The sequence below is a fragment of the Macrotis lagotis genome, chromosome 3 (genome assembly GCF_037893015.1).
Source record: "Macrotis lagotis isolate mMagLag1 chromosome 3, bilby.v1.9.chrom.fasta, whole genome shotgun sequence".
Lineage (NCBI taxonomy): Eukaryota > Metazoa > Chordata > Mammalia > Peramelemorphia > Peramelidae > Macrotis > Macrotis lagotis.
In genome coordinates this window covers 259608695-259625231 of record NC_133660.1, presented here as the reverse complement: position 1 = coordinate 259625231, position 16537 = coordinate 259608695, and the positions used below count along the sequence as shown (strand labels likewise).

The 16537-nt window shown below is 40.3% G+C and overlaps 1 protein-coding gene across 3 annotated transcripts in view; it reads left to right on the top strand.

Annotated features, from left to right (window-relative positions):
- SLC1A2 (solute carrier family 1 member 2) overlaps window positions 1-16537 on the top strand; it is a 149274-nt gene that overhangs the window by 119462 nt on the left and 13275 nt on the right. For all 3 annotated transcript variants that reach the window (XM_074230479.1, XM_074230478.1, XM_074230480.1), the window contains exon 9: window positions 7395-7529. In XM_074230479.1, the coding sequence (XP_074086580.1) occupies window positions 7395-7529 (135 nt within the window). The remainder of the gene's footprint in view (window positions 1-7394; window positions 7530-16537) is intronic.

The following is a 16537-nucleotide window of genomic DNA, read 5'->3' as shown; positions in this document are numbered from 1 at the left end:
AACTATACCATACTACTTCTCAGATACTCTGATAAGGTCATTTGAAAATTTATTCTCTTTAAACTTAAAAACTGCCCAGCAATACTGACCTTTGATTTGGGTGTTAATTCATTGAATATTTTCTAAACACTTTCTCATACTGAAGGGTTATCTGTAAAATGCAAGAAGTTGAAAGAGATGGCCTCCTAAGTTTAAGGGTATGTGAGTGAGGAAAACAGTAGCAAAGCATATGGTATTCACACCACAGGAAAAGTTGACTCAACATAGCCTGTGAATTCAAACATCCAGACATTTTTAAGAACTAACATCTTCTTGTAGTCAAACATTGCTAACCATGTTCTCATTTTGTTCCTATTTTATTCTTATAAATAGAAATGAGCAGCTGGGACAGGGCATTATCCTAGGGTTGAAAGAATGAACTGGGCCCCTCTGGTGGATATCTGATCACTGGTGTCTCTCAGCCCATTGGTCAAACCCCAGAAAGTATCAGATGCCTTGATGTTAATCTTTCTGTCTTTCATCTGGCTCTGATTTCCCTCATAGGACTGATGAGTCTCCTCCCTGGCAGGCCTTGCCTAAATTTAAGGGGTAGTTTTTTAAGAGGGTCCTCTTTGAGGAAGAGAGTCCATCTGGTCAGCTTTCTGCCCAGATCTCTTGGGTCTAATAAACTGGTTTCAATTACTGGATAGTCATAAAACTCCACAATCCCAAGATGTTAAAGGCTGGAAATCATGAAGCTATTATCAAGATGGTGGTAATCCTTCCCTTATTTCAGAAAGCTTTATGCCAATTGAATGACTAATTCAATGGCCAGTGTTTCAATTTATTTCAAGATTAATCCAGTTGCTTAGCATGAAAAATAGCCCAGATTCTCATGTAACTAGCACTGGTATATTTCATCTTTAAAAAATTCCAGATTTTGTACCATATCATCACTGTCACCAACATCATTCCATATTTTTATTGAACACCCTATAAATGTGATGGATATTCATGGGATTCTGAGAGATTATCTAGTCACTTCCCTCTGCCTGCTCCCATCATCCATTTTGCCTTTGAGCAAACTGAAGTTTGCAAAGTTAAATATCTTATTTACGGTCATATAGCTCCCAAATGCCAGAACAAGAATGTAAACAAAGGGGTAGGAAACAAAATTCTGCATTTTGTAAAATTTCATGAAATAATATTTAAAACTATGTAAGCACTGGAAGTTCACAGTCATCCCAAATCCACACAATTCACTTGACCTCTTGTTTCTGTCTGACCACTTGACCTGTCTTGTTTCTGTCATTTTTCTGTACAGTTGTTTCCATCCCTTACAGACTTGAATCAAGTTATTAAGTCTTACTTAAGCCAGGGTCAGTGATAAACACTAAGGAAACCAAAAAAGGTGAAGCCAGTATCCTTGCCCTCAAGAGGTTCCCAAGACTGCCAGTATAGCCTAGACCTGGAGGCAATCTCAAAGGGAAGGCACGAGCATTTAGGGAGATAAATAGTAGGCCAATGAGAGATCAATGGGGTCTTGTAATACAGGCTCTGATATTTGCTCTATGATTGTAGGTAAGTCACTGTATCTCTGGACTTCATTTTTCTCATTTTTCAAATGGAGAAAATAATATTTTCATTATCTATCATCTACTTCAGGACTATCCTGAGAAAGAACTTTGTAGACCCTTCAGTCCACAATAACAAGAGAGAGACAGAGAAAGATAGAGAGAAACAGAGAGGAGCATGGTACAATGTAAAGAATGATGGCACACTATCATAGGGCACCACGATGCTACCAATGTGACCTTGAATTAGCCATGTTTTGTCTCTCTGAGTCTCACTTTCACCATCCATGATGGCATTTCCCCTTCTAATCCTAGATCTATAATCCTAATCACAAACCTTTCCAAGTTTCAGTTTCCTCATATGTAAAATGTTGGACTCGAAGACCTCCAAGGTCCCTTCTAGCTCAAAATTATTTTGAGAAAATCAAACATATCCAAGTAATTTTTCCAATGACTTATAAAATCCTTGCATTCTCACACACACTTACTCAAAGAAATCAAATGAGAGCATTTGTAAAACTCTTAGCATAGTGCTCCACTTCCCCTCAATAATAAAACTCTTTCTCATTATATAACATCTTGGGATTATAAAAGAAAAAACTATTTTGGAAAGGAAATATTCGGGAAGCCACAGATATTCACTTTAGAAACCCTACCACAGGATTAAAATCCAGTTGCTGATCAACTTTTTATTTAGAGGACAGACAACTCCACCCCTACTCGGACTTTGAGTCACAAAGCCTCATAGCCCTTGTATTCCCAAACAAAAATATTTGAACATCCTTCGGTTCATTAAGCTTCCAATCTTAAAATGTTACTTGATCATAATTTATGTTAATTTGCCATTTTGGTAACTTGCTTCAAATTCCCACCTTTCAAAATTTGATTTGGAAGGTCATAATGAATGGCCATCCCAAATGAGAGAAGTTTGGGTAGGACCCTTCCCTCCCCCCACCTCCCCAACAACCAAATTGATATCCTGGGCAAATCCCTAATTGAGTCCTTGTTGTAAGCCTGATGAGCGATGAATTTGAATTTCTCTTTAAATTGCATGTGATATGTGAGCAAAAGAATGCAAGTCTTCTTTAATTATAGAAATTATCCTAATGTGATCTTTTACCACATTATAAAGAATTAAGTCAATAGTATAAATTTAAAATTATTATTTCTCAAACAAAATTCTAAAAAGAACCCTGCCCTCAGTTCCCCTTGCTTCAAGGCACCTCCATTTTGTACTCCATTTAAAGGGACTGAAGAGTTGTCTAATGAACTCCAAAGGACCGAGTTGTGTAGTAGTTATGTATGGTAAGAAAACTAGAGAAACTTAATACTTTTAATAAGTAATAAGAGTAATATTAATTGCTTAATAAGTAATAAGAGAAAGAAAACAGGAACTTCTGGGTCATAGCTAAATCTAGATTCATACATTTATCTTTACAGGGAAACATAGTTCTTTACTGCCTTATTGGAGGAAGTAATGTTGATAAAACAAGGGTTAGATAGAAGTTGGAATACTTAGTAGATTCAAGATGTAGTCTTGTCCTAGGGCAAATCTCTTCCTCTCAGGTTTCTTACCTGGAAAAGTTGAGCTAAAAATATTCCCACTATCTACTTCATGGGATTATTGTGAGAAAATAATGATAATTTCTAGAGAAGTATACAAACAAGATTCAATAATGATGGTATCAACAAAACTAATAATCATAAAAATAATCTACATAACAAGAAAATAACATTGATAATTGTAATAAACTACAGATCTCTATGTGCAGCTAGGTGTCACAGTGGATAAGAGTGGTGGACCTGGAATCAGGAAAACCTGAGTTCAACTATGACCACAGATAACTAGCTGTGGGACCCTGGGCAAGTCATTTAACCTTCAAATGTGACCTCAGATGCTTATGATTGTGTGATCCTGAACAAGTCACTTAGCCTTATTTGCCTCAAAGTTGCTTCATCTGTAAAAATGAGCTGGAGAAGAAAATGGCAAACCACTCTAGTATCTTTACCAAGAAAACGCCAAATGGAATCGCAGAAAGTCAGTCATGACTAAAACAACTGTATAACAACAAAATTGATCTCTATACAAACTATTAGGAACTGTATTTGTAGTATGCAGGAGCTCTCAATTCTTAGGTGTACTAACTAAAGTGGAGTGATGAGGGTTTTACCCAAAGATACTCAAATTGGAGACACCAACAGTCCTTTTGGACTTTCACTAACATAGAAACCATTGGTTGAATTAACTTCTTGTTTTGGATTGATTAATTGATTAATTAAACAGAAATGAACTCCCATTTAACCAAAACCATTAGTTAAGATGAGAAACTACTGGATGTCATGCTAGGTTGAGCTGTCCCACATTTATCAGACTTCTCAGCAGTGATTCTCTGATGTCCCAGAATCACACTTTCCATCCTATGGGACAATGTCTTATCTTAACTGAGGCCCAACTTTATGATGCTAATTAAGGGGGGGTAGTTTATGTTCCTTATCTCTCATGAAATAATCAGATTTGTAAATCATTTAGTGTGATACCTAAAATGGATCAAGTGCCTAACAAAGGGTCAGTCTCTTTGTTGATTCTCAGACACAAAAATTCCCAGTTCTCCAGGCAGCAAGAGTCAAAGAATGGGTCAAGAGAGGAATGCAGAGGCGGCTAGGTGGCCTAGTGGATAAAGCACCGGCCCTGGAGTCAGGAGTACCTGGGTTCAAATCCGGCCTCAGACACTTAATAATTACCTAGCTATGTGGCCTTGGGCAAGCCACTTAACCCCATTTGCCTTACAAAAAAAAAAAAGAGGAATGCAAACCCCCAACTCCAACCCTAAGGTCACTGTCCATTTTAAATATACAGAATTGATGAACTCGAGATTAGACATCAAGAAATGGTGCCCTTAAAAAGCTGTTTGCTTCCAGGGCAAAAAAAATGAGGATAAAATGACTCATAAGACTGATTACCCATGTGACAATGGTGACTGCCAAAACTATTGGCATTTCAAAAAGATTCCCCTGCTCAACTTTCTAATCAGGTCAAGTGAAAAGACAGAGAACTCTTTTTCTCTGATTTTCTGGAGCTTAAAATTAGGGTTCAACAAAGTGAGACTCACCAAGATGTCTGGATCTGAAGCACAGTTTTTTCATCTGCCCATGAAGACTAGAGATCTCTAGACCCAGGCATGGGAAACAGTAAGATTAATAGATGCCATATCTAAATTGTGAGTCTGGTACGCCAAAGATTCCCCAGTAAAATTTAGAGTAGACCAGTTTAGATGATTTTATAGGCCTCTGGATGGTTTGGTTAATGCTAGTATTTAACTATCCACAGGGGCATCCCCACTCCTCACTTCCTGATAAAGGCAGCTGGAAGTAGTTGATTTTTTTCTTTTGAAACATCACTTCCCTAGAAGTGACGCATTGATTAATGGAAACTGGGGCAGAAAAAAAAATCCATCTTTTGTGACTCCTCAGAAACTAGCCAGAATGGCTCATGTCCAGATTTCCCCAAAGGGTGACTGGCTTGGAGCCTCGGCCTTCCTTCCTCCTTCCCAGACAGAGACTTCCATAACAGATCTGGGTGTGCCCAGGACATTGCTAATTGGAAACCAATTATGGGAGATGCTTCAGAAAGAAAGTCCCCCATTTTAATTCTATATCATTTCTTGTCTGGCTCCCTTAGAATAATGCCTTTTCCATTACAATCATGGAATGTCCGAAGTGTCTAGAATGTTGTCTGCATCTGCAGGCTCTGTCTTCTTCTTGTCCAATCTAATGAGGATGGAAACTCAGCATTGTGGATCCTTATGTTGATGTTGGCTCTGGAATCTTTGGGCCTTCATCACATACTCCAGGACAAGTTTCAGTAGGAAAAGGTATGGGAAGGAGATATTCTCCCCCTGAATTTAAGAGTTTGGGGAGGAGAGCTCAGGAGAATCTATGTAAACTTTCCTAGGGGTTGGATTATAGCCCCCCCTCCCCATTTCCTTGACTGCGACAGGATAACAAGGACCAAAAATTTAGACTGGAAAGAACTCAGAGGTCACAGAGTCCAAGAACTCACTGAAGTGAATAAACAGATCTGTAAACAGATGAGAATAGTAAGGCAGGGAGAGGGGATATTGCTTAGGATTATGGAAAAATAGGATTCAGATCAAGAATGATCCCTTATTTGTAGATAAGAAAACTAAAGCATGGAGAGGGAATGATTCTTAGGGTCATAGATTTTAATTTTTATTTATTTTCGATTATATTTTAAAAGTTTTTAACATTCATTTTTATTAAGTTTTCTACCTCCTACCCTTCTGTCCTCCCACCCTAGGATAGCAAGTAATATGATTTAAGTCATACACGTCCAATCAGGTTACACATACCTTCATATTAGTCGCACTGAGAAAGACAATCAGAATATAGGGAGAAAAACTACAAGAAGGAAAAAGCAGAAAACAAATTTATAAAGGTGAAAATAGTATGCTTTGTTAACTGATGCTGAGTGAGATGAGCAGAACCAGAAAACCACTGTACACTCTAACAGCAACACAGGGGCGATGATCAGCCTTGATGGACTCACTCATTCCATCAGTGCAACAAGCAGGAACAATTTGGGGCTGTCTGCAATGAGAAAGAATTGTGGAGTTTGAACAGAGTTCAAGAACTATTCCCTTTAATTTAGAAAAAAAACTGATATCTTATTGTCTGATCTTGCTATCTCTTATACTTTATGTTTCTTCCTTAAGGATATGATTTCTCATCACATTCAATTTGGATCAATGTACAACATGGAAACAATGTAAAGACTGGCAAATTTCCTTCTGTGGGGGGGGAAGTAAGATTGGGGAGAAAATTGTAAAACTCAAAATAAATAAAATCTTTAATTAAAAAAAAAGAAAATAGCATTCTTTGGTCTATGTACAGACTCCATAGTTCTTTCTCTGGATGTGGATGGCATATTTCATTGCAGGTCTTTTAGAACTGTCTTTGATCATTGTATTACTGAAAAGAATTCAGTCTATCATAGTTGATCATCATACAGTGTTGCTGTTAATGTGTAGGATGTTCTCCTAGTTAGGGTCATTGACTTCAGAGGAGTGAGTAGCAACCTGAGAGTCAGAAAGAGTTAGGAATCTATAGAGTCCTGGACTTAGGGTCAAAAAAATCATATAACCTTTGCTTCCCCATTTCTTTATCTGGGTTTGTTATTCAGGTATTTTTCAGTCATTCTGATTCTTTGTGACCCCATTTGGGATTTTCTTAGCAAAGATATTGGAATGGTTTGCTCATTTTATAGATGAAGAAACTGAGGCAAACAGAATGAAATGACTTATACAAGGTCACACAAATGTCTGAGACCAGATTTGAATTCAAGAAGAGTTTCTTGACTCCAGGCCCCACATTCTATGCAATTCACCACTTAACAGACCCTTCTAAGCTTTAAAATTGAAATAATATTCATAGCATCTTCCTTCCCTGATAGTTGTGAGGATTAAATACTCAAAAACAAACACAGATTATAAGTAAAGCACTTTGCAAACCTTCAAGGGTCATATAAATGCCAGCTCTGGTGATGATCATAACCATCATCATTACTAGCCACTGAGTCCAAGTCCCTTACTTTACTGATGAGGAAAGTTAAGCTCCGAGATGGCAAGTTCACACAGCTGGTTAGTGTTGGATGGACTGATAAGCAAGATTTGAGTTCTGGTCTCTAGAGCTACCCCTGATTCCTTTAGGCTGGTAAGTTGTGTTTGAGAGGTGGGGACCAGAGGGGGCAAATGACCCCAGAGCAGAAAGAAGTTGAAGACAGGTTTATCTTCCATGTGTCACAACCTCTCTTTGTTTCTACAGCCTTACAGCCACCCTGGCCAGTGTGGGAGCTGCCAGTATCCCCAGTGCTGGGCTGGTCACCATGCTTCTCATTCTAACGGCCGTGGGTCTCCCGACACAGGACATCAGTCTACTTGTGGCTGTTGACTGGCTCTTGTAAGTATCTCTATATTCCATCATTTGGAAGGATTTTAGGAACTCTACCACTCACCTGCTGAGTTAGACTGTATCCCTAAATTTTCTGTAGCCCTTCCTCTATGTATTTATTTTGTACTCATGGATTTATATGAATGTTGAATCCTACATCTAACTCATGACTGAGTAAATTCCAATTGACTAACTAAAGGTCCTAAAGGCTCCAGGAGCAGTCATGAATTCCTTAAGAGAGAGTATAAGATCCTATATGGACCTAGAACTGGAAGATGCCAAAGAGACCATCTAGTCTGGCCTCTTTGTTTTACAGATATGGAAACTGAGGCCTAGAGATTGAATGACTTGCAAAAGGTCACACAGGTGATAAATGTCAGAAAAGGTATCTTAACCAGGTCTTCTGACTTCAGAGCTAGGGTCCTTTCCATTGGACCATATTGCTACCTAAGGAGCACAGTGTGTTTTTTGCCTTTGTAATCTCCAGTATCAACAGTGCTTTGAACATGGAAGGCATTTTAATAAATTCCTGAATTGAATTGAATGACATTGGGAAAGTGGTCTCCCCTCTCTGGGCCTCAGTTTTCCCTCTGTAAAATGAGGTGGCTGGGGTGAGTGATCTCTAAAGTTCATGAAAGAGATAAGGTATTTAGAAAAGCTTTGAAGGTTGTAGAGTTATTTTAAGGGCAACATGGTCTAATGAAAAAAAATGCTCTGGCCTTGGCCTCAAAGAAAAGGCGCTAGGTGAATAGAGTTCTGGACTGGAGTCAAGGAGTCCTGAGTTTCAATCTAGTCTCAGATACTTACTAATTGGGTGACTCTGGCCAAGTCATTTAATAACCTCAGTTTCCTCATCTGGAGATAGTGGTAGTGGTGATGGTGGTGGTGGTTGTGTCATTTCAGTCATGTTCAACTCATTTTTTTTTTTTGGCAAAGATGCTGGAATGGTTTTGCCATTTCCTTCTCTAGTTCGTTATATAGATGAGGAAACTGAGGCAAACAATTAAGTGTCTTGCCCAGGAGTCACACAGATAGAAAGGGTCTGAGGTCAGATTTGAACTCAGGAAGATGAGTCTTCATGGCTTGAGGTCAGGTGCTCTTCCCATTGTACCAACTAGTTGCTCTTCATATGGATAATAACACCTACTTAATGTCTGTACAATTCTTTACCAACCCTAAAGTGTTATACAAAGGCATTATAATTGCTATCGCGTGCCTTTTGGCAAGTTGCCTGACTTCCCTGAGACTCATTTCCTCATCTATGAAATGAAGAGACTGGATAAAATGACTTCCAAAGGTCCCTTCCAGCTTGGAATCTCTGCTTCTGTCATGGCTTAGAATTTTATCTAATTCCTTGCTTTTCTCTTAATCAGAAGCAGAGCCCAGGGGATTAGATCTAAGATACTTGCAAATCCATTTGAAACACCACATGAGGTTCTAAGTCATGCTTCTTGGTTGTCTTTTTGAGAATGGGGGGGTGGGGAGGCAAGGGGGTTGAAACAAAAAGAAAAGTTGTATAACTAAAGTTGTCTTAAAGTAAAGAGTATTGGAGGTGGCGGCTAGGTGGTACAGTGAGTAGAGCACTGACCCTGGAGTCAGGAGGACCTGAGTTCAATTCTGGTCTCAGGCATTTGATACCTAGCTATCTGGGTGGCTTTGGATAAGTCACTTAACCCCATTACCTTGCCCCCAAAAAAAGGTTAAGAGTATTGGAGGAAATGCCCCTCTGTCTTCTTCCCCAGCTCAGCAGAAAGTCCTTGTCTTCTGATTAGAAGCCTCTGGAGGGTAGGGATTATATCACTTTTGTCTCTGTGCCTGGAACTGTGCCTGGCTGTGGGGGCACATAACAGATACTTGTGGATTGATTACAATGAAAAACCAGGAGATCTTACACTGGTCCTTGGATTGATCTTAGGGGATCAGGGGGAAAATCTTTATTTCCATTAACCACTAAGTGGCAGAGTGAGGATTTGAATCCTGGGCTTAGGATCCCAAGTCCTTGAAGGGCTAAGGTTCATGGACTCTTGATACTTACTGTGTGACCTTGGACAAGTCACTTAACCACACAAAAAAAAACCCAAAAAATAATTGAGAAGGTGGCAGGATCTGTGATTATTAACTTGAATCTGAGTTGAATTATATAGGAAAAACAAATGGCTGTGACTGAATGGGCAAGATCCATAGAGATCAGATGACTTTTGTCCTAGCCTCTCTGGATCTTTGAACCCAGCCTGAGGATACCTGGGTTGTACTGTCCCTCTCTCACTTCCCAGATGTGTGACCTTGGGTAAATCACTTTCTCTCCAAGTTAAAGCAGCTTCATTTGTAAAAGGATAATAATACTTTTTGAATTTGAAGGCAGAGAACTGGGACAGACGGAGCCCTGACTCTGGTGTCAGAGAACCTGGGTTCTAATCCAATCTATGACACTAGCTGCATGACATGATAATCTACTCTCCCTGGACCTCAGCGTACCCATCTGTAAATGAAGAAATGAACTAGACGACTTTCGAAGTCCATTCTTCTGGCTCTAGAATTGAATCCCAGGAACTCTGGAAGATTATTGTCACCTCTCAGACCCAGAAACCTAGGGGTGAGGGGTGGTTATGAAGCAATAAAGTGGAGGCCAATGTTAAGAGAGAAGGGAAAAAAAGCAGTACTAGTGAATTATTACAGGGGCTTGGAACTGGGACAGTCTTCTTTGAATTAGTAACCAGAGCCACATTCTTTCTAGGCAGCGGGGGGAAACATTGGCAGGGACTTGTGAGGCCTGGGCCGAGGGGTTGCTGGGCTCATCGGTAGTGACCAGGAAGCCACTGTGAGAAAGGACAACTTTCAGAACCAAGCAGTTCAAGGACCTGGTTCCAGACAGAGATGATCTAAAGGGAAAAAAGGATAATGTAGAGAGGAAAAGAAAAGGATCCCCCCCCCTTCTCGGACACAGTTTCCAAGCTTTTATAACTCTAGAAATTTTTCAATTTAAAACTAAACAAAATCCTGCAGTGACATTTAATGGTGCCACGTTATTTGCCAACCACTGGAAACCATCCAGTTTTTACTCGTGCCTGCCAAGCCCTGGAGGCTTTTCAATGGGGTGGCTCAGGAGGTCTGTAAATGTCACTGCAGAGGCCCTGGGTCTGGAGGCCTGAAAACTGTCCAAGTCCGTGGATATGCAGAATGGATAAAACCTCCAAGCTAGAGTTGATTCTCAGATCCAAGCATTTGTATGGGAACTGGCTATGAGGAGTCTGAGTATCTGCACATGTCAGTACATACATGTTATATGTCTATATGTGTACCTACCCACAGGTGTCTGCTTGTGTGTCTGGACACATTTGGTTTGTATGTTTACATATATATAAATATAGAAAGAGGGAGATCAAGATGGGGGTGGGGAGAGAGGAAGACAGAGGAGGCAGACTGAGAGAGAGACTGGTAGAGGGGAGTGGGGGACAGAGAGAGAGATAGAGAGACAGAGAGAGACAGAGAGAGAAGAGAGAGAGACAGAGAGAGAGAGAGAGAGAGACAGAGAGAAGAGAGAGAGACAGAGAAAGAGAAAGAGAGAGAGACATAGAGACAGAGACAGAGAGAGAGAGAGAGAGAGAGAGAGAGTGGGAAGGAGGCAAGGAGAATAGCAGTCTCTGTACCAGTGTCAAATATGAAAATGCAAAAGAAAGTTCCTTCCTACTTTCAAAGAACTTAGTATCTAATGGGGAAAGACAATACAAAAAAAAAGCAGAAAGGAGATGAGAAGCTTGTATGCATTATTTTTAAATTTTTTTATTTTTTATTGAAGGCAATAGAGTTAAGTGACTTGCCCAAGGTCACACAGCTGGGCAATTTTTCAAGTGTCTGAGGTCATGTCCTCCTGACTCCAGGGCCTGTGCTCTATCTACTGTCCCTGAGAAGCTCTTATTGGGGGGGGGGTGCTTTGTTCTAGAAGAGGACCAATGACATCATAAGGGTGATATCTTGCCTTGAGGGTACCCGCCTCAACCTGAAGCTGAAGTCAAACAAAGCAGTTGATGGGAAATGAAGAGTTATGGAAAATTCTGAAATCTCTATAGAGAGAAGTTTGGGAGTTTACTGCTCCCCACTCTAGCTCTCTGATGGGAGGGGGTGGGAGGCCAGGCAGCTGAGGGGACTGAGGAGATATGGAGCATCAAAGCCATCTTCAAGCCAAGCCGATGAGATTTCAAGTGAAAGCTTAATCTAAGAGAGCCATGATGTCAGCGGGTGAGAAATCTATCCATAGATGCATTCATATCCATGCATAGGTACATGCATGTAGGAAGGTTTAAAGTTTGCAAAACATTTTACAAACATTGTCTCCTTGGATCCTCACAACAACCCTGGGAGGTATGCACTATCATTATCACCATTTTACAATGGAGGAAACTGAGGCTGAGGAAAGTTGAGAAATGTGTCTAGAGCCACACCAGTCAGTGTTTGAACTCAGGTTTTACTAGGCCAAGCTCAGTACTCATACACACTCTATCATTAGCTACTTCTTGTGACCTAGGGTGGGAAGTGCTACAAAAGTCAGGCATCTACAACCTTTTTTTTTAAATTTAAACACAAAAGAGTGATTTCACTCTCTTGATTAGATCTTTTTTTTTTGCCTTTGCCTATGGTGGGGCAGAGGGGCTGGAATCAGAATCACAGAATCCCAAGAGCTCAAAAGCATCTTTCAGATCAGTTAGACTAACCTGGACCACAATCTCCTCTGAGATGAGCCAAGCTTTGCTCAAAGTAGTCCTTCTTTGGAGGGAAAATCAATTCCCTTCCATTTCTAAAATATACTCCCCTTCACCTGGGATAATAATCCCTAGCTTCACTCAAAGTTTTGCTCACCAACTCTACCACCCAACTGCGTGTGTCCCACACCTGAAGTGGCCTTTTTCTATATTTTATATTGACTTATTTTCATTTCTGTTGCATTCTCCCTGCTCCTGCACCTTCATCCCTTGATCCACAGTAAGTTTATGAGGACAGGATGTTTTTCTTTTCTGTCTTCATGTCCTCAGCATCTGGCCCTGCTGAGTGAATGAATGATGTTTGGCCTTCATTCTTGAAGAAGACAATGACAATAAGGGAGGTGATTCCATGACAAACAAGTGAATTGGAATTGAGTGAGAAGAGGCTATGCTAAATGATCAATCTTACTTTCTCCTCCAGCGTCATTTGGGTCAAGTGACCAAACAGGAATCAGGATGACTGGAGAGGGTCCTGGATGGGAGTCAGTCAGGGTTAAGTGACTTGTCCAAGGTCACATAGCTAGTCAGTGGCAAGTGTTTGAGGTTGGATTTGAACTCCCATCCTCCTAATTACAAGGCCAATGCTCTATCTATTGGGTCACCTAGCTGAATGAATGAGTGAATGAGTGAAGAGATGAATGAATAAATAAACAGATGGATGGATGGATGGATGGATGGATGGATGGATGGATGGATGGATGGATGGATAGATGAGTGAATAAATGAAGAAACAGATGGACAAATGAAAGAAATAGTAAGTGAATGAATGAAGAAAGGGATGGATGATTGAATGAATTAATGAATGAATGATGAAGGGATAGATGGATAGATGATGGATGGATGGATGGATGGATGGATGGATGGATGGATGGATGACATGGATTGATTGAATAATTAATTAATGAAAATTCTACTTTAAAGAGTTCAGAGCCTCTTAGACAAAATATACTTACTGAACCCTCTCATTTGGAACCTAATGTAATTTAAGGGTATAGAACCTTGTAGAATTTAACTGAGGTCTTGTCTTTTGGGTGCATTTATGGGTCAGGCCAATGGAAGTATTTGCTTCCCTACTCTTCTGTGAGCTAGGGAGCCAAAGCTATCAAAGCTTCTTGTTTTCTATAAAGCTGAGGTTTTTCTTTTTTCTTTTTTTTTACTGAGATCTATCATGCCCACATCCTTCACAAGAGAGGCTGGCAAAATTCCCACAATGCCCCACATTAATATTAATATTAAATATTAAAATGATCACTAAAGGTGCTGCTAAAGGTCAGAGTTGTCAAAGAAAACAGTCAGCACTCACAGTGGGAGTGACTGTCTCAGCATTAGACTATCCAGGTCTGCATCTGAGGGGCATGCTTTCTTTAGCACCAGGTCATGAAGACATCCCCTTCTCCTCCACCTTCCTTCCTGTCTTCCTTCCTGCTGCTCTCTCCCCCAGGTTCCCCATAGCTAAGCCAATATCTCACCTCCAACCATACCCCAAAATAAAAAGACCAAGGTAAAAAAAGCTTATTTCCTCTGTGTGTGTGTGTGTGTGTGTGTGTGTGTGTGTGTGTTGCATGAAGGTGAATCCATCATAGCTCCTCTAGGGCCAACTTTCTGAAGAACAGAGTGAAGAGAATCAGAGCATTTCAGACTTTGGCAGAATGCCATCAGTGAGTGTCCAGTCTCTGTTGGAAGACCTTCATGGACCTCCCAATGCATCCCATCAATGCTCTCTCATTGTTAGGGTGACCTTCATATCAAGCCTTTGTTTGTCTCTTGGCAAGGGACCTATCCCTCCTGCTTCTGTCCTCCAGAATGAAACCCCAGAATCATTGATGGAGAACTGGAAAGGATCTTTAGAGGTCATTAAGTCCAAAATACTGATTTAACAGATAGAAATTGAGACCCAGAGAGGTTAAGTGAGTTGCCCAATACCAAAAAGCTAGTATCTGAGGTAAGGCTTGAACCCAGGTCTTCTTGTCTTCACCTTGCAATTTTCACTGAATTAGAAGCTTTGATAAAATTCAGGCACAATTTTATGGGGTTTTTTTCTTCTCTAAGGATAGAGTGCCCTGCTTCTCTATTCTTTCTTATCAGGATCAGCATCAGGATCTGCAAATGCTGCAGACGTTTGCCTGCCAGATGCAGAAACATTCTAACTGTAAGATGGGAAAGTGAGAGCCCAATTTCCTTCCCACCTCTCCTTCCTGCCGGAAAGCCTGGGTGTTTCTCTCTCTCTCTCTCTCTCTCTCTCTCTCTCTCTCTCTCTCTCTCTCTCTCTCTCTCTCTCTCTCTCCCCTCTCCCCCCTCCTGTCTCTGTCTCTCTCTGTCTCTGTCTCTCTCTCTCTGTCTCTGTTTCTTTCTATCTCTCTGTCTCTGTCTCTGTCTCTCTCTGTCTCTCTGTCTCTCTCTCTGTCTGTCTCTCTCTCTCTCTCTCTCTCTCTCTCTCTCTCTCTCTCTCTCTCTCTCTCTGCTGCTCTCTCTCCCCTCTCTCTTTTTGTTCCTGTCTCTCTCTTAGACCTAGATGGGCAGACATATCTTCTCAAATAGCTCTACTAAATTTAAAACATTCCAGAGCTATATTGGCATCCTTTAATTTCCACCTTCTTTTTTTGGCAAGCCAAATTATATTTTAACCCAAGGGTGTCATTCATGACTCTACTTGGGAAGTTTAAGATTATTTGATGAAAAGAAATACAGAGCCATTACAATATCCTGTAATGTCTCTGAAGAATTTCTTTCTGAGGTCAACAAGTCAGAACAGGCTTTAGAAAACTATGAATGACATCACCCTTTGCTTTCCCATCCTTTCTCAAAACTTAGGAACTGGTCCATTGAGACAGTTTTCTTGCAAAAAATAAAATTTTACAATTCTTACCACTGCTAAAAAATCCTTAAATTTCTACTTGTGGATAAGTTCAGAGGGCAGTCAAACATTCCCCTTTTAACTTTCTTATTCGTAACTGTAAAGAAGAGGGTCAGGGACAGTGACCATCTGCTAATCCTGGGAATTTTATGTAAGTGTGGGACATTGTGGGAATTTTGCCAGCCTCTCTTGTGAAGGATGTGGGCATGATAGATCTCAGTAAAAAAAAGAAAAAAGAAAAACCTCAGCTTTATAGAAAACAAGAAGCTTTGATAGCTTTGGCTCCCTAGCTCACAGAAGAGTAGGGAAGCAAATATTTGGATTGGCCTGACCCATAAATGCACCAGAAAGACAAGACCTCAGTTAAATTCTACAAGGTTCGGGGGTGGCTAGGTGGCTCAGTGGATAGAGCACTGGCCTTGGAGTCAGGAGTACCTGGGTTCAAATTCGACCTCAGACACTTAATAATTACCTAGCTATGTGGCCTTGGGCAAACCACTTAACCCTATTGCCTTGCAAAATCTAAAAAAAAATTACATATATATATATCTTCTACAAGGTTCTATACCCTTAAATTACATTAGGTTCCAAATATTTGCAAGGCACAATACTAAGAAAAATAAAGACAAAGCATGAAAGGGTCCCTGTCCACAAAGAAACAGCATAGATACAGATTGGTGAAGATCAAATGTTTTTGTTTTTATTTTTATTTTTTAAAGATTTTATTTATTTTGAGTTTTACAATTTTCCCCCCAATCTTACTTCCCTCCCCCCCCACAGAAGGCAATTTGCCAGTCTTTACATTGTTTCCATGGTATACATTGATCCAAATTGAGTGTGATGAGAGAGAAATCATATCCTTAAGGAAGAAACACAAAGTATAGGAGATAGCAAGATCAGACAATAAGATATCAGTATTTTTTTTCTAAATTAAAGTTAATAGTCCTTGGTCTTCGTTCAAACTCCACAGTTGTTTCTCTGGATACAGATGGTATGCTCCAAGATCAAATGTTTTAAAAGAAATACGAAGTAATTGGTGAGAGGAAAAGCAGGAAGAATTGGAGTTGGGGGGGGGGGGGTACCTGAACTGAACTCTGTAGGGAGCTAAGAGATGGCTCATTACATATAATAAGGCAGGGCTGCAATGTGAGAATGCAATGAGGAGCGGGGAGCTGAGTTTTTCCGACCCAGACAATTTGGGCCTGAAGAAGACCTGGTAGATTTTGGTGCCTTCCAAGCTAACTATGAGGGTATGATCTTAACCAAGAAAGCCAACAGGATCACCCTGCCATTTTCTCTGGTCTGTTTTGATCACATCTGGGTTATAGTATTGTTATTGGAAAACTATGGAAAAGTTCATGAGAATCCAAAGAAAAGGAAAGAACATGGGGAAGGGTCTGAAATTA